Source organism: Notothenia rossii (genome assembly GCF_949606895.1).
Source record: "Notothenia rossii genome assembly, chromosome: 6".
Classification (NCBI taxonomy): domain Eukaryota; kingdom Metazoa; phylum Chordata; class Actinopteri; order Perciformes; family Nototheniidae; genus Notothenia; species Notothenia rossii.
The window spans coordinates 41,301,982-41,321,168 of NC_136909.1; the positions used below are offsets into that span (position 1 = coordinate 41,301,982).

Consider the following 19,187-nt stretch of genomic DNA (forward strand, 5'->3'; position numbering starts at 1 on the left):
TGGCGAGTACGACGTCTGCTTCCAGGCTGGTGGGGCGGTGGCACTGGACCCAATTCGCCATTGAAGATGGCAGGCCGGCGACAAACTGCTCCAGCGCCACCTGCCCGACGACGTCCTCAGCAGAGCGCATCCCCGGCTGGAGCCAGCGCCTTGCCGCATCCAGGAGCTGCTGGAGGGCCTGTCCCAGCGGGCTTTCTCCTTCTGACATTGTTGTACCTTTTCAGGCGCCACTGTGAACCTCTCCGCTCACACAGGGTTCAAAAAGGGACGGAAGGAGAAGGGTTTGGGTGCAAACAGGGGTTTGTTGTCCAACAAAAACACAAAACACGTTGCTCGTGCAGGGTCTTTCACGGGTCCTTTTTGCGGCCAACAACGTCCTTCCAGGATCCAGCCTGCAAGACAGACCAGAACCAGGTTACCAAATGCTTTTATTCAGTGACTGATTACCTGATTCTTATCAGCTGTCTGGCCTCCGGCCGAGTCACTCCCCTCACTCCAGCAGCCGGCGCCCTAACCCGACCCCGCTGCCACAGAAGTGTTTTGCTCAAAATACCAAACAGATCACCCATTCTAGCCATGCCTCATACCCCTCTATTTCAGCCCGGTGACAGAAATGCTAATTCTGGGTCTGCTATAAAAAAAGAAAAAAAGGGGAGGGGGGGAGAATTCTATCCCGATTCTCAGCTAAATGCTGCCGTGATGAAACGCCATATCATGTTCAATATATCGGGTTGGTATTCCCCTCCCAGATGATATTCCCGCTCAACGGGGTCTAATCGCCAAACACCATTACATTCATCTGTGTATTTCTTTGCAACCTGTTAAGCCCGGCACCTGTTTTTCGCAAAAATACGCCGGCTTTCCAATTTAATCTATTATTAAATTAATCCGAGTACGCATTTATAATCTGATTAACTCAATTAGGTCAGCACTACAAACATAATTTGCTTTCACCTTTAAAAATTAAATAAAGTTGAACCAACTTCATTTTAATCGTGAAGATGTAGTGATATTAAGTTGCATTTTGTCTAATTTGAAGCTATTGTAATTTATTTATTTAGGTCCATACTACTCAAAAATGTCCATGCAAATTGTTAACTTAATTTGTTTGAGTATTAGAAACTCATTTATTTGAGTCAACAATAATATACAGTACACATTTAAGTTCCACTTTTTAACAGTTTATTTTTAAAATGTTCTTTACACAATGACCTTTTTATAACAAACGTTGTCAAATATGAAATAAAAGTAAATACAAAAATTCAATTAAAGGCATGAACCTGCTTCCAACGTTTTTAACATCTCTTTTAGGTAGTTTAGGTTGAGTTTGTATATATTAGCCCCACAGGCACAGGCTCTTGTCGCATCTGAGATTTGAAGGACTTCTGTTCCTTCAATCACTATTGTTGCATCCGCACCCCTGGTCAAGAAAATCTTCAGCACCTCATTGCTAACTTCCACTTCACCATCCTGAAATAAATGTCAGTGTTTTTGGTGCACTCAGATTTGAAAACATTGCATTGTGTTTCAGGTTAACACAAGTTACAGTATGATTTATGTATCTTCTTTACTTACTTAAGTTTTCCTTGAAGAGATCCTCCTTTTCACGAAGACACACCACCAAGCACCGGATAGCAACCTCTTATTCTTTCCACAGAATCATCCTTAAAGGAGAACATTTGAATGTTCCGCGCACAAAACTAAGGCCAACAGGGTGGATGGAGGGGGTCGGGAGGACGGGCCCGGCCCATAGCCCAGGGCACAGCGGAGGACACGGAAGGGGTTTCGGGCGGACGGCCCGGGGGCAAGGCAGAGATCAAGGATGGGGTCTCGGGCGGACGGCCCGGGGGCAAGGCAAAGTTAATAAAAGGGGACTCGGGCGGAAGGCCCGGGGGCAAGGCAGAGTCCAAGGTAGGGGTCTCGGGCGGACGGCCCAGGGGCAAGGCAGAGTCCACGGTGGGGCGAAGACCACAGCAGGCAAACTCAGGGGGCCGAGCATGAGGGTGAAGGCAGCGGCAGGAAGAGTCAGGGGCCAGGCCCGAGGGCGAGGACCGCGGCAGGAAGAGTCAGGGGTCCGGGCTCGAGGGCGAAGACCGCGGCTCTCAGGGGCCGGGCTCGAGGGCGAAGACCAGACAGCTCCGGAGGCCGGGCAGGACCCGGTGTCGGCTGACCAGGAACCGGAGCCGGTGGGACAGGCTTCGGCAGGATCCCCCACGGAAAAGGACCAGGAGTTGGCAGGACCCCCGGCGGGAGAGTAGTTGGTGGGACCCCCAATGGGACAGGACATGGGATTGGCAGGACCCCCGGCAGGAGAGTAGTCGCAGGGATCTCCAACGGGACAGGACATGGGATTGGCAGGACCCCCGGCAGGAGAGTAGTCGGCGGGACCTCCAACGGGACAGGACATGGAGCTGGCACGACCCCCAGCGGAACCTCCAATGGGACAGGACATAGGGTTGGCCGGACCCCCGGCAGAAGAGTAGTCGGCGGGACCCCCAACGGGACAGGACAAGGAGTTGGCAGGACTCCCCGCGGAACCTCCAGCGGCACTTGAGTAGGGACTTGAGTAGGGACTTGAGATGGAACTCGAGAGGTGACTCAAGAGGTGACTCGAGAGGTGACTCGAGAGGTGACTCAAGAGGTGACTCGAGAGGGGACTCGAGAGGGGACTCGAGAGTGGACTCGAGAGGTGACTTGAAAGGAGGCTTGAGAGGGAACTCGAGAGGAGACTTGAGACGGGACTCGAGAGGTGACTTGAGAGGGGAATCGAGAGGGGACTCGAGAGGGGACTCGAGAGGTGACTTGAAAGAAGACTCGAGAGGGAGCTGGAGATGTGGCTTGAGAGGGGACTTGAGAAGGAACTTGAGTAGGAACTTGAGAGGAGACTTGAGACGGTCGGTTCGCCAACAGAACACGGGGGGCTGGAGTCGGCCGGAATGCCGTCAGGACACGGGGAGCTGGCGTCGGCCGGTACGCCGTCAGGACACAGGGAGCTGGCGTCTGCCGGAGACGAGGGGCTGAAGTCGAAACCATGGCTGCTGGGGCCAGGACTGGGACCGGAACCATGGCTGCTGGGACCGGAACTGGGACCGGAACCATGGCTGCTTGGGCCGGAACTGGGACCGGAACCATGGCTGCTGGGGCCGGAACTGGGATCGGAACCATGGCTGCTGGGGCCAGAACTGGGGCTGGAACCATGGCTGCTGGGGCCTGTACTGGAGCCGGAACCATGGCTGCTGGGGCCAGAACTGGGGCCGGAACCATGGCTGCTGGGGCCAGAACTGGGGCTGGAACCATGGCTGCTGGGGCCTGTACTGGAGCCCAAAGCATGGCTTCTGGGGCTAGGGCTGCTAGCCTGGACCTGCGACTCCTTCTCTTAGGAGCCTTTTGGAGGCTCCGTGGACCTCAAAAAGCCAGACGAGTTCCAGAGAATGGCTCCTGGACAGGAGCAGGAACTGGGAAGACACCGGGGCGTACGGCGCCAGGTTGGGAGTTTGGAGGCAGGGAGCTAGCATGCCTGGGGCTAGCAGGCCGGGAATCACACACCGAGAGGAAGTCCAAAATCCAGCCAGGTAAGAATTTCACTAAACCTGGCTTCTCTATAGCCATCTGGTGTGCCTCAGCCAGAGCAGCCTCTCGCTGCTGAACTCCAGACGCTCCCCTCCAGTTATCAGAGCAGCCAGCCAAAGAAAAGGAAAAACTGAGTAATTCCAACTCAAAAGGATCTGCTGGGCCCATCCTTGGTGAGTTCCTTCTGTCAGGGTTGAGAGAGGCAAGCAGGACCCAAATGCAGATGAACAGATAATACTAGTGATGGCAGTTTGACACTGAAGCTTCGAACGGAGCTTCAACCCTGGACTTCCTATTCCATAGAAGCAGTGCTTCGAAGCTTGCTTCAAATCACGTGACATGTGACGTCCGAAGCAGCAACTGCTTCAAATCACGTGACATGTGACGTCCGATCCAGCAACTGCTTCATTTCCTGAATGAATCAGCTCACTGGTTCGCCGTCCAATCAGGTGATTCAATGCACTGCCTCGTCTCGATTCTGACAGGTGACAGGTTGAAACAGTTTCAAATGTGAGCGCTTCAACACTTTATAACCGCTCTAAACAATGCGCAATGTGTGGGTTGTTGTCGTAGTTTGCATTGTTGCTGTTGAGTTGTTGTTGGCATTGCATTTAAATTGGATCATTATAGAGCACGCCAGGAAGAAAAATAGGTCGTTCTGGCTCGTGAAACACTTCGAAATGTGGAGAAGTTTTGAACAAAAAGACAATGAGTAATATAAAAACACTTCAATGGTTTAAGGAATTGATAGCCCAGTGGATAGAGCCGGCGGCCAGGATGCGGCGATATCCTCCGCGCAGCTGGTTCAAAGCTTGGAATAGTTAAAGTTTTAATCATTGCTTTTCAACTTTAATACTTTAATAACTGATAAAAGGCCCTCTCCGCCCAAAATAAATTCAGGCACTCTCTAGTCTCTTCTCAATAACCCAATACACACTATTATCAATCTTTAATTGCAAATAGAACATGATATTCAGTCTTAGTGTGTGTGTGTGTGTGTGTATCGAATATTTTTCAAGGCAAAGATACGTTAAACCCACTGCAGCCTTGCACTTCGCCAGGAGAGGTCGCTGTAACTGAAGCTTCGAGAAATGAACCTATTTCCGACACAATTGTCCAAGTGGTTCGACGCTTCATTCAAAGCTTAATTTTGCCATCACTAGATAATACCTTTATTTCAAGGCTAAAATGTATGAACAAACAGAACTCTTCCCCGTGACACAGTCAAGAAACACAAGGAACTCACAAAGACTAACAGAAAAACACAGAACCTAAATGCACACAGGACTAATCAAACAAACAAGAGACAGGTGAGGAGGGAGGAGAAAACACAAGGGCACCAGGTGAACACAATCAGGTAATCAGGGAGGGAAAACAGACAGAAAGCAACAGACAAGACAGGGGGTGAACACTTTACAAAATAAAACAGGAAACTAAAGACAGAAAAAGACAAGACAAAACACAACACAGACAGATTGTGACATATAGGCTATACTTTGGTTTAAATTGCGTAAATAAACTAGCTAGAGAGCTAAAGTTAATTACATTCATCCAATGTCAGAATGATTACCTTTTAACAAACGTTGTAATGCTTTTCTTTCATTTCAATTTGAGTAAAACATTGAAGATATAACATTGTATTGTTTTCTTTTTACACTGACTCAGATATAATGAAAAGACTACGTCAGTCAAAGTTCAGCTTTGGTAAGGAAGAGACAGAACAGGCAGAGAGAAAGAGAGAGAGAGAAAGTGATGGAAGTCAGGGAGGAACTGCAGGTACAGTCTTTGTCTATCTATTTATCTATAACAATAGTCTTCATTTACAATATAGACAATCGGCACAATTTAAAACAACATACATCTATATTGCAGTTATGATGTCATAATAACATACAATTGTATCTCTTTTGAGAATCAAACAAAACAGACTTAAATAAAAAAAAATGCAAACAAACAAGTGAAATGAACTAAATGGCTGAATTGCTTTTAATTCACTTGCAGGAGCGACAAGTGAGGAGGAGCAAAAAGTGAACAACGACGGAGAGATTGAACAAAGAGAAAGCGTATAGGACAGAGAGAGTAATGAACAGGAAGAAGACAGAAGAGGCTTCTCAATACTCTAATTTCCCCTCCTCGACTCCTCGACTCGTCGGGTCCTTCTCAGGTCGGTTATTTTCATCTCCTCGCTCCTCGGTATCACCGGAAGGTGATTTGTCTGTGCCATCTTGAGTAGCGTCCCATGGCTCTTATTTCTGCCGGAGGAACGAGGATCGAGGATCGAGGATCGAGGAGCGATAATGGAGGAGCGAAAACCGAGGAATCACCAGACCATCCTCCGATTAAATCCAGATACTCGCCCCGCCCCCTTACTGTGTATCGCTCACTGATTGGAAGATGCAGTGCATGCACTGATCTGATGCTTCTTGAGAGCAGTTTCCCAGCGGTGTGAAGAAAATACATGAAACTCACGAGTGTCGCTCCTCAGTCTATACTGTGTTTTGTTTCAATTCATGTATCATTTAGTTACAAATATGTGATATATCTGAACAACAAAGTGGTCAAAAATCATTTTATTCATTTATTGGAAACATTTTCATGATCGCTTTTCGTTTATACATTTTAAGAATGACGTTTATCTTTTTTGAGAATGAGTTCTTATTTGATTTTATTTATTGGGGTCTACAACAGATGATACAAATGTTTGTGTCGGTAAATGTGTGGCGGGGGTGTTTGTGAAAATAACGGGGACAGAGCTGGCTGCTGTCAGACGATCAGCTGTGCGGCGTCATCAAGAACGGACGTCGCTTCATGTGACGCTCCGGAAGAAAGGACGTCCCATTGCTCTTAAAACTCATTTCCCTACTTCTCGTGGTTTCAATAGAGGTTTCTCAATACTCTACCTACTTTCTACAATCTGATCTAGCTGTGGATATTTTGTTATTTGTTATTGTTTCAATCTCAGTAGCTACACGCATTTTTTAAGCTTGTAAAGGGAAGACCACAGCTCGCCTCTCACTGGCCACTCTGATCTTCCACAGCGCCGCTCCCCCTCCCTCCCGCTGAAATTATGAATGTAAGGCATATAGTAATCATAGTCATAGATAACACGGCAGGGTCCGTTACAGTTTGTTTTCATCTGATTTAAAATAAACAAAGTCTTGGCTTTCAAAATATTAAACTTGTTTCGGCAAATTCAGATGATAAATACAGGTTTGAAGCTTATAACGGCATAACAAGCGGAGAAAGGAGTAACTTAACATCACAACAGACATGTAACGTTCACAGATGGAGTCGGAAACAGGCTTCCAGTTATTAGGCTTTAATAACTCTTATTTTCTAGATGATCACAGGTACAGGGATAGCTTGTGGGTTCAACCTCACACACTCTGAAACTAACTCACCACACATACCCATATATATATCCCTGTCTACGTCACAACTTCCCGCCCTCCCCCGTCTGCTCCCCCAACCACAGGCCCGCACCTAGACCAGTATCACTGTGCAGCTCGGTGATTGGCAGAGAGATGGGGGATGCCTGAGTGACACCCTCAGCATCCTATCAGGGTCGCTACACTACCTCCCCACTACAAAGTTCCTCGCCCACGTTGAACAAACATAACCCAGCAAAAACACTACAACTACACATTAAACTTTAACTCGGAAGGTCTGGGTGGACTACCATCCCTTCCAGTGAGACCAGGGCCCATTCTTGCCCTCTACCGTAAACAAGGGGTCTCACTAAAAAAAACTTTACCAACACACAAAGTCTCTGAAACGACCCGGGGGTCGTGACTGCCTTCTCGGCAGGGGGACTGGGGTGGCCGGTTCCGGCCCAGGCGGGGAAAGGGGAAAGAAAATGGGGGGACACTCAGTCCCTGATGAGGCACTGCTGCTCCGCTCGCCGGGGGACCTGAGTGAGGATGTTGCAGGGCCAACTGTGGGCCCCGGTGTTCCTGGGGCCTGTGGGGAAGCGACTCCTCGGTACGGAGCCAACCTGTCTCTGTGGAGAACCACTTTTCTCCCCCTTGATGGCAGCTGCACCCTGTAAACCACTTCCCCCACCCTCTCCAGTACTCTGCACGGACCAACCCACTGGCTGTCCAGTTTTGGGCACCGGCCTTTCTTGCGTTGGGGGCTGTAGACCCAAACCAGCTCCCCGGCCCGGAAATGCTGCCCTCTTGTCCGGGTGTCGTAGTTCCGCTTTTGTTTCACCCCAGCACTTTGCTGCTGATCGCGGGCAAAGGTGTGAGCGGAATCAAGGCGGTCCTGAAGTCTCCTGGCGTACTCAGGCCCTGGAGGCGTGTCCAGGGAATCTGGTGGCTGACCAAACGCCAAAACAGCCGGGGTTCGCAGCTCTCTACCCAACATGAGGAGGGCAGGAGAACAGGCTGAGGACTCCTGGACTGCAGAGCGACATGCCATGAGCACCAGGGGCAGATGCTCGTCCCAGTCGCGCTGATGCTGAGACGTGAGGATGGCCAGCTGTTGTCCCATGGTGCGATGGAATCTCTCAACTAGTCCGTCGCTCTGAGGTCGCAAGGGGGAGGTGCGTGTTTTGTGCATGCCCAGTTGTGTGCACATGGAGGCAAACACCCGGGACTCAACATTTCTCCCCTGGTCGCTGTGCAGGGTCTCCGGTACTCCAAACCGGCTGAACATGCCGGCCATCAAGGCATCTGTGACGGTCTCTGCTTCTTGATCAGTGAGAGCATACGCCTCTGGCCATTTTGTGAAATAGTCTATGGCCGTGAGCATGTAGCGGTTACCCCTGTTCGACAAAGGTAGAGGACCCACCACATCAACCGCTACTCTCTCCATCGGGGACCCCACGGGAAACTGTTGCAGTGGAGCATGAGAACGACCAGGGGGACCCTTCCGAGCCATACTCGGGTCACAGCGGCGACAGAGGTCTTCGACATCCCTCCGGCACTGCCCCCAGTAGCAGCCCTGACGAAGGCGCCGGAGCGTCTTAGTGACGCCAAAGTGCACAGAACCTGCCGTTCCATGCATGGCCTTGAGTACGGCCTCTTGCGGACCCCTCGGGACCACCACTTGCCACCTCTTCTCCCCCGTTGCTGGCTCCTTCCACGCCCACTGTAGCACGCCCTGACACAGGCTCAAACTGCAACCACAGCCCCTTGGTCCCTTGGTTTAGAGAGCACGGCCACTTCCTCCCACGGTGGCCGCGTCTGCGACTCGACCCACTGCAGTACAGGCTGTAGAACAGTGTCCAGCTCCTGCTGTTGCTTCCACTCTGCCCCGTCCACTGACCGGAGCTCCCGGCAGACAACCTCTTCCACTTGCCTCGCTGCCGCACAGACGACGTCCTCCTCCAGCAACTCCTTTTCATGAGTCTCTCTCCTCTCGCAGTAGTGGCATCCGCCAGCAGCACACGGGCGGCGGGAGAGAGCATCCACATTTGTGTGGCGCACCCCCAGCCCGGTGCTCCAACCTGAAGTCGAAGGCTTGGAGCTCTTCTATCCACCTGGCGACCTGCCCTTCGGGCTCTTTGAACGTCATGAGCCACTGTAATGCAGAGTGATCCGTCCTCAACGTGAACGCCTGGCCACACAGGTAGTATTTAAAGTGCTTGATGGACAGCACCATTGCCAAAAGTTCCCTGCGAGTGAAACAGTATAGTCGCTCTGCTTTGTTGAACGCCCTGCTGAAGTATGCCACCACCCGCTCCCCCTCTGATGTAGTCTGGGAGAGCACTCCACCTACACCCACACCGCTAGCGTCTGTGTCCAGGGTGAACGGCAGACTGGGGATGGCTGGGGCGAGAACCGGGGACTTACTCAAGGCACACCGAAGGCTGTCAAACGCTGCTTGACATTGCTCCGACCACAGGAAATCCCTGTCCTTCTGCAGCAGCTGGAACAGGGGTGCAGCCGTGCAAGCAAAACCCCGTACAAACTTCCTGTAGTACGAAGCCAGGCCCATGAAGCTCTTCAGCTGTTTCTGGTTGCGAGGATTTGGCCAGCCCGCGACCGCCTGCACTTTCTCTTGCAGGGTGCCGATGCCCTCACCCCCCACTTTGTGGCCCAGGAAAGTGACCTCTCTCTGCATGAAATGACACTTATCTGGATGTAGCTTCAAACCAGCGGCTCTGATCCTTTCCAGCACCACTCGTAGCGATTCCAGGGCCGCCTCAAACGAGCTGCCATGCACCAGGATATCGTCCAGGTAAACCAAGCACTGCTGGCGGGGAATCTCCGACAGCACCCTGTCCATCAACCGCTCAAAAGTGGCCGGGGCATTACAAAGCCCAAAACTGAGGACCTTGAACTGCCATAGTTCCGGTAGAGAAAGCCGTTTTTGGTCTAGCCTCTGGGGCCAGAGGAACTTGGTAATACCCACTGCGGAGGTCCAAGGAAGAGAACCATGACGAACCTGCGACCAGGTCCAGGGACTTATCGATGCGGGGAAGGGGGTATGAATCCTTCTTAGTGACCCCGTTCACCGGTCTGTAGTCTGGGCACAGCCGCCAGCCACCTAACTTCTTCGGGACCATGACTACCGTCGGAGGGCTCGATGATGTCTGCCCGCAGTATGCTTTGCACTGCCTCGTCGCAAGCCTGCTGACGAGCTAGGGGAAGACGGGGCGGGCGACACTTGATGGGACGCGCGTCCCCCGTATCAATCTCGTTCTACCAGATGCGTTCGGGCCACCTCCTCCTCCTTCATGGCAAAACTGCCCTGGAACTCTAGCATTAGCTGCCACAATTGCTCTTGCTGCTCTGGATTTAGGCCGCCACAGTTCTTCCTCCACACCTCCAATACTGCACACGGAGCCTCTTCCACCCCAGTCTGGGGTAACTGAGGGGGGGCTGCGATCCGGTGGCACCGTCCGGGGGTGACCGGTGCGGAACTGTCCAGAGGATACGGGAAACCCTGGATACGGGAAAGGAGGTAGGATTTTCCTCCGTTCCTAGAGTACTAACACACTGAAAAAAAGAACACATTGGATTTACTCAATTCAATTGTGGACATTTGTTGCACACAAATAATTTGCTTTGGCAGCAACCTATAGAATTGTTTTAAATCAACACAAACGATTTATGTCCAATCAACGCAATTACTTTGTGTTGATTCAAAGTTATTGAAATGTGTTTCAATAAAGTAAATTAAACACTTTCATCATTTTACTCCAACCCATGTTGATCACTTTATTCAAACACAATTCAATCCCTTTTATTCCAACACTATTTGATCACATAACTCTAGCAATATTTGTTATTTTAATATTCCCATGTCTATTACATGTTTTCAGAATTGTAATTTTTTTTGTTATACATTATATTTATAAATATAATTTTATGTAAATATGAAACAGATTTTAAAAGTAAACATAACCCACTTTTTTTGCATTGAAAACGATTAGAAAGTTTTGTTTCAAGACCTTTATTCAAGAACCTGGAGATTAAATAATCACTCAAGTCTTTCCAAAACTAATCTCCAATTTGAGAAGTACAAATATTAAAAAGGACCTTACATATCGTTTAGCAATTTCGTTACAACAACAACAACGTAAACAAAAAAACAATATATATATATATATATATAAATAAAGCATCCCCTGCTTTTTATAAGGCATCAATAACTGCGATGGTGGGAGAACCAGCCACACCACTCAGTCCAGGAATGTATACTCTGCATCTCAACTACAAGAACAGTGTAGGAACAGCGAGCCGTGAACATGGACAGTGAACATGGACAGTGAGCTCTCTTCACTCGTGCATTTTCCTCTTCAAGTTTTGGGCCTTTCTTGAAAGGTCAGATGCATCCACCTCCATTATAAGCTTCTGAATAACTTCTAAGGTGTTGCGGAGCTTCAACGGGTAATTCATGTTTAGGGCATACATGAGTCCAAACAGCATTACAGCTGCAAGAGCCACATTCTCCAGATCCTGAAGCACCACCACACCCTCGAGGATAACTCCGACATCAGAATAGTCACTGCTGGGAGTCTCTCTGGCAACATAGATCCCCACTGTTGTTTCTTCTACCTCACGTAGTGTGTTGGCCTCAGTCATGTCCTGGTGGAAGATAAATTATTTCTTTAAGGATAAGATTTTTTTTACTCGGACCTCATTAAGACACAATTTGCTTATTTGACTCTACTGTGGCACTACACTAATTAGCACAATGCTTGCGAAGAAGAATACCTGGTTTGTTTTCACCTGTGGGTTTCACCAGCCTTGTAGGTTGTACATTAAATTGAGTGAATGGTAATTATTATTGGTAATATATATATCAGCGACTTTAAAAAGAGGAGAAGGTTGGAGAGAATAGACAGGTGAAATGAAATGACACCAAATGCTGGAGACTAATGAGCAAAGCATTAGGTACTACTCCTGATTCATAATTCATCCTATGTGATGTAATATAAGCCCTACAGGTGGAAGATACTGCAGCCTGAGGAGGATAGAGCTGTCCTTAAGACTATTGCATTAGTATTTGAATGTGTTTCTGGAATCAGAAGAACACAAATCATGATAGACCATGTTAATTCTAACAAAACCAATTATAATATCAATTTCAGGAAGACAGCTAAGTAACATGTCTGGTAATATGGTCTGGTATATCTGGTCAAATGAGGTTCTTTTAACTGAGGCTATTTTTCTTCTTAAAAACATGTTCAAACTAACTTCTTTTTTGTATGTGGCCTACTACTTTAGCACACACTCACCATGTACTCCTTCACCAGATCCTCAGGATCCTCATTGAGGTAGATGCAGAGTCCTTTAATGAGGCACTCCCTGTCAGCATCGATGTCTTCCTTAAGGATTAAAACAAAGAATATAGGGACATTTTAATCAAATTGAACCTATGGAGTGGTCACATTTTGGGATAATTTACCATTGTAATTGATTTTAGACTGACCTAATGCCAAAAAGGAAATATTATATATATACACACACACACACACACATATCTACACATATACACACAGTTCAAAAGTTCTTACCGTCATCATGGCAGCCATGTCTTTTAACTTCTTGCCCTGCTGCCCCGATTTTTTCGAGAACACCCTCAGCAGACTTGCGGAGTGTAGGTCAAGCTGTGACAGGAACCTTGACTGTAGAGCCATAGTTGTAATCCGCTTGAACTCTGCGTTAACCTGAAAAAAAAATGAAACCATTTTTTAACAACACGGCCCACTGACATACACACATTTGTTTCATTAAACTTACAGCTGCCAATCACATAACTGTATGCACTATGCATGTTTGCTCAGCATTTGATTTCGGCTATGGAATATTGGGTGTGAATGCTGAAAGCATTTTGCTCTACCGAGATGTAATCCAGCTTGACGCGATCTGATATATTTTAGACAAACTTATTTTTTTAGGCGGCTTTGATGTAGTGCTAACTTATACAATCATATTCGCCACAGTAGATACGAGATTTGGACCTGAAAATCGCCAATAATATGTTTGTGAATGTGTGACGAATCTGATGACAGAGGCAGACCACAACTGTTGTGTTCGGTAAACACAACATGTGGAAACCAGTTAGTCTGAAAACCAGTAGGGACATGACACCAGCAGTATGTGCTGTGTGTTTCTGTTCTCAAGGAGGTTTAATAAGAACTTGTGCTAAACAAAACTTGCAGTCATTTTAATTTATGACGTTATCACGGTATTTTTCCTTTTAACTCTAAGCCCAAATTCCTCGCTAAATAAATGTTCCTCCTCCTCAATCCTATTTTTTTCGGCCCCCGGGATGACGGACATCCTTAAACTCAAGCCCTACTCATCTGCTTCAATCATGTTCCCACTTTTTCAAATATTCCTACTACTTCACCTTCTTCTTACACATTTAAGCCAGCAATGCAGTGAAGCATCAGCTTTTCAACATCCAGCATTCATTTGCACCTACTTCTGAACAACATCGTAATGGGGCCAAGCTTTACTCTAACAGTTGCATATACCATCTACAGCACAAAAAGTTACACCATTATCTTTGTACTCACCTCCATTACACCAAAGAGAGCTGGCCATCTCTCTTGTACATCACTGGTCATGGGAACATCACTAATGACTTCTTGTCTTCTCAATGCAAATGTTTTCTCCATTTTAGCCTTAACTGTCTCTCTGTTATTACGCTTCTTGTAATCTGAAAGGAGTTCAACCCTCATCTTCTCCAAGGACTGGGCGCATTCTCCAAGTGGAAAGTCAGGGCAGTAGGCCACTTCACCCCTCTTTGGTTTCTTAACTTTAAAAGCAGGAGAACGTTTCCCTTCTGGTTTATGTTTCAAAGTATTTACACATACTTCAGGACATCCCACTTTCCGGAGATGTGTGCGGTAGTTGGACAACTTGTATTTGAGACTAGTCTTCCATCCCCCATAGCCAGAGGCTGAGCCTTTTTCTTGTAAACATGGATGCTTCATGACGAGCGCCTCTGCAACTTGGTCAAACTCCCTGTCCGTGGCGTAGACTTTGTGCTTAACTACCTCCTGAATCAACCCCTCTAGTATATCAGACTTGAGCTTTGAATCAGGGATCAACAGTGTCCCTTCTTCTCTGAGAACTCTGTGGGCCTTTTCAAGCTTAATCTCTGCATCATACGAAAAACGGGGAACATGGAACACACCTGGCCATGAAGACCGTGAAGAAGTGGACTCTGGAGATGTGAGAATCCCGGTGCTGTCGCCTAGAGAAGATGTGGTGTCATCAGGATGACTGGTTGGTGGAAAGGAGCAACTGTCCACACATTGATCTGCATCAGCATTGAGAGGTCTGCATGATGTGTATATGACCTTGACTGTAGCTTTGTCTTGTATTTCTCCCATGGAAGTTAAGTTCATAAATTCATCGCCAAAAAGCGTGTCCATGAACTGCAGCCGAAAGGGTTCCTTTATATTACACTGAGTCTTTATCTCATTCTCCAGTTCATTCACAGTTGAAGGCAGGCCAGCAGAAATCACCACCCTCTGACAGCTGTCAGCCCCTAGGATTACTCTGAGAACAGCTGATGTCATCATGGTCTTTCTTCACCGTCTGTTAGGAAAGAGAGTATATAAACAATAAAAGGTTTAGAATTAGTTTTATTTCAAGTACATGGGGCTTGGTAGAAGAGTGAATGCTTGTCATTTTTTAAAAGGGTTCATTGTGAAGAACAATAACAATGTTATTGGACCAATGTATAGGGTTGGGTACTGTTCACATTTGAACCCATAGATATAAACAATAGATGGCTCACCCATGCTGCTGGCCAATGGAGACCGACGTTGCAACATGGCCGCCATCTTGCTGCAGTCAGCTCGCTCATTCATAACATTATGGTTTACTATTTAAATAACCATAGTTTGCTCAATTTTCAAACGGGTTGGTTTGTTATAAACATCAAAGATGTAGTTATGGTACTGCATACTTATAATTATGATTTTTTTTTCAACATGTCTTGTTGTCTCCTGTATCATAGCCATGCTAATAACGTTTATAATAAACCAAACCGTTTGTAAATCAGTCAAGATTTCAGCGAGTTAAGAGTATTTTTGTGCAGATCACTCACCTTACAACAGTAGCTGGTGACTGCAGCAAGATGGCGGCCGGTGAGCTACGCTGGAAAATCTCCCATGAGCCATCTAATGTTTATATATATATGTGTTTGAACCGATACCAGTACCCAACGGTACCTATTCTCTGTACTTTAGTCTGTACCTGCCCAAGCAGTGTTTAATTTGTTGCTTTACCTCAGACACAGATTGATCTCTTCAAGGTCACCATCCGCACACATCCAACCAGATAGGCGGCCAAGGGATACTCATCGACCAGTTCACAGACTTCCACAAGAGCAAGTTCTCGTGACGGAGATGGAGTCACCTCAAAGGCTCTGTAGTGCTCACTATACCATCCACACAGCAGTTTCAAGACAAAAAACACTCTCTGATGCAAAATGCATATTTGATGGATTTCCCCAAATTCGGGCAAGCCACCTTCCGACCCATGGACAACTACCATACCTGTCCTGTAGTTTATTCCCTTGCTCCAAACATTTTTTGCAAGGTGTATTTCAGATATGTCAGGATCTTTCTGTTTAAAAGCTTGAACTAGCTCCTCCTTCAAAACATCTAAGGGGACAGAAGATACATCTGAGACATCCAGCATTTGTTTATCAATACTTGGAGACGACAAGTGGTAGCCAATCATAAACTGATGTTTCACAGCCAGAGATAGGGGCACGTTTTTAAAGCAACTGGTGTGTTTGATTATGTTTTTAAAGAAACTGTGCTTTGCCTCAAACCTCATAGTCCAAAGTCCCACAAGAGGCCCAAAAAACCTTATTAGTTGTGGATAATGTTCTATGTAGTGGTGTTTGGGACGCAGTCTATTGTTAGGAAAAACCTCTTGATACCTTTGTCTATGGTCTGAAATTTTGCTCTCAAGGTATGCAATAGACTCGTCGTTGTGAACTGGGGAAACCACAAGCTCAGCAATCTGTTTTAGGTCCAACAAGACCTGCCATGCTGGATCATGCTCAGGAATCTTAGGCCCAATTATAAATGGGAGCAATCTTAACAAGCACCAGTTTTCATGGGCATTACCACCTATGGTTTTCCTGTGTGAGAGATTTTGTGGCAAAATATGAGGCTTATTTGTTTTGTCTGTCCACTTGTATGGGAAATGTAGAATGGAATTGTTAATATCTTCCAAGGTTATGTACTTCTTTGAGATTAGAAATGTTAGACAATGTGCTATTTCAACAGGCACAATGCCTTCAAAGAGATCGTGGGCAATGTCAGGAGGATAGCCACTGATGACATTAAAATGAGAAAGCGCTTTAGTCAAAGGACAAGCTCTTTTAACTCCAAAACAGCTGCTGCCACTATCTAGGGCTGTTCTGACATGAGTGTCATGTATTTCTTTTGTTCTGAGGCTGAAAGTTCCTGCTCTAACCTCATTTGATGCAATGTCTGAAGCTGTTGCAGTACAAAAACGACAAAAATAGGTGCCTGAAAAATTCTCAACAAAACCCGCTAATCCATGAGCTCCTAAATTGTCTGCAGCAATAGTTTGAACTGTACCTTTGAGCGATGTTCCCAGTTGTGCGACAAAAATTCCATCAACTTCCAAAGACCTGAGATCACGTAGAAGTGGCTCTAAAACCTTGTCATAGCCATAGGTCTTAACATTGTCTGTTTTGCACAAAATAGCTAAGTAAATGGAGGACAAAGAGGAATGAGACCCTGGGGGTAGGTTACTCAGCACCCAGTACACAGCACAAAGTTTGTGGGTTTTACGGGAGGTGCCAAGAGGGTTACAGACCTCAAAGTCATCAACATACAAACCAATAGATACCCTTAACTCTTGACCTGACAATAAACTGTTTTGCTTACAATGCAGACCATCCCTGAAACACTTGTACACAATTTCTTTTGCTGTCTCTGTTTCCCTTTGCGTTTTGTGACTACAAACTAACTTGTCCACAATATCTTTCCTATTCAACAGCACCTGTAGAGATTCAAGAATGGGGACATACTGGAAGGTTTTCTTCTCTTTAGCATCCAAAATACATTCAACTGGTTCAACAATATTAAAGTTTGCCTTGTAATACTGCTTACGTTGATATGTAGAACTCAAAGGACCACCCTTCTCTATGGCTTTATTTATAGGATTCCCAGTGCACAGAGAAGTGGTTATTTCCTCTATGATAGCTCTGTCAACCTGGAGTTTGTGCTTCTGAAAAATATCAACTAGAACGCCATCAGTGTGGGAACTCGAGAGAGAGCTAGTTAAGTTGTGAAGCTCTAGCAAAAAATCATTGATTGCTGTGCTTGGTACATGGGTTAAATGTTCCAACTTTAACAAAGCTGCTGCAAAAGTTTGTTCAATTACATTTGGAAGGTCATTCGGGGCATAAACACTGCAATCTGGTTGTGCATCAGAGTATGCCTCACCTATTTCATCATCTGAAGTATTTTGCGCAGATTCCAGAGAAACAAAGGTGGTTGATGTCACAATTTCTGGTTTAAAATCTGTAATTGAATAATAAGTATGTTTTCTGCTCCAGTGGGATTTAAATGTTCCGTAGATATTTGTTTGAAAGTTGCAATCTAAAAACATGCAAGTTACAACCTCATTTTTGTTAAGGTGTGCATTAATGTGAGCCCAGTAATACCTTTCCGAGACAAGATCCTTACAAGGACATAACTGGCACCTAAATATACAGCTCTTGGATTGATGACTGGTTTTAGTCACATGAAATCTATTCAAATGAATTAAAAGCGCATTCCACGTTTTAAAAGTGCAGGGGCAGCTTACATATACACAAGGAAAACGATTATTATTCCCATAATATCTATGTTTCACTCGATAATGTTTTAATATTTGGGACCTACTTGGTAAAACTGAGGGGCAGGCCTTACAACGCCACATTCACAGCAACATTCTGGCAAACTTGCAGCACCATTCACTGCAAAAGACAAATGGAAACAAAGAAGGATTAATGTCTAATGAGAACATTCTGACAAAAATGTAAGACAAGCTGTCAAAATGAAATAACAAACATCAATCAATAATAAAATGGGGAAGGTCTAAGTAACAGTAGTGACACAACTGTTTATAAAAAGCATTTCAAAAAGTATGACACATCACACAATGGCCAATCACACCGAGTGGGACAGGGTTAAACCAAAATACAATTGTATTCTCACCACATCAATTTGAGCCCACAGTAAAAGCGCCGACTCCAGACACGCACAGAGTTCGCGTTTCAATCTGCTGCAACAAAGAGCAACACAAAAAACACTTATACAATGCAAAACAGTATTTCTATAGACAAAAATTGTAAATACTCTAGTCTACACATACGGGAAGTAGGGGTTCTGGAGGTGCTGCAGCACCCCCTGTTGGTGAATGGTGTACATTTTTTAATGGTTACTATTATGTTCATGTTACTGTTGAAATCTCTCCCCACTTTTGGCCTCACCCCCTAAGTAAAATGACTTCCCACGGCTATGACTCTACAGGTCAACAGATTATGTTATTTTGAGGGATGATGCCAATCTTTTTTATAGCAGATCAACAAATAGCCAATATACATGTCTGCATCTGAAAATGTAAATGACACCATTGCTCCCTTCAATGTACATGTATATATACGGCTGGGTACCTACCGAAATAATCTGGTACCAAGTAGTATCGACTTCTCAAGTCAAAGGATACCTATCCTTATCATAATAATCACTGCTACATGGGGCACTGGGAAAGTCAGATGATGTCAGTCTGCATAATAATTAACCATGTGCTGCATAATAATTAGCCATGTGCTTCTGGTAACTAGAGCATATAGCCTGTCTGTATCCCCTAGAATGACGCAAAAACATATATGCCCTAAAGCTGATGCACCGGACTGCTAACCATGCTAAGCCGTTAGCCCTTAAGTAGCCGTTAGCCCCGTTAGTACCTGTTAACTGTGTTCGTTATTCTCCCGACCAGGAGAGAAGCTTTAAAATAGGAGACTAAATGGAGTCTCTGTGAAAGTTCAATTGGGTACTTTAATTTAAAAAGGCGCGGGTTGGTCACAAGCATGATATTGTTCAGTCAGACAAACAGCTGTGATCTGGCTCTCCTCAATAGGGAAGAGAAGAGAATAGATCTTCTTCT

General features: G+C 46.1%; 1 protein-coding gene across 2 annotated transcripts; it reads right to left on the minus strand.

Annotated features, from left to right (window-relative positions):
• Positions 1 to 10,958: 10,958 nt before the first annotated feature.
• LOC307044822 (uncharacterized protein) lies at positions 10,959 to 18,862 on the minus strand. 2 transcript variants are annotated; one of them, XM_079690213.1, is made up of 6 exons: positions 18,236 to 18,862; positions 17,921 to 17,994; positions 13,550 to 14,579; positions 12,542 to 12,694; positions 12,263 to 12,352; positions 10,959 to 11,609 (listed from the first exon to the last, which is right to left on the minus strand). In XM_079690213.1, exons 3-6 carry the CDS (start codon positions 14,561 to 14,563, stop codon positions 11,301 to 11,303), a joined length of 1,566 nt encoding a protein of 521 aa, XP_079546339.1. In that variant the 5' UTR covers positions 14,564 to 14,579; positions 17,921 to 17,994; positions 18,236 to 18,862; the 3' UTR covers positions 10,959 to 11,300. The 2 variants fall into 2 exon arrangements, with proteins under 2 accessions (XP_079546339.1, XP_079546338.1); XM_079690212.1 differs by having other exon boundaries at positions 15,275 to 17,994.
• Between the last annotated feature and the right edge of the window lie 325 nt (positions 18,863 to 19,187).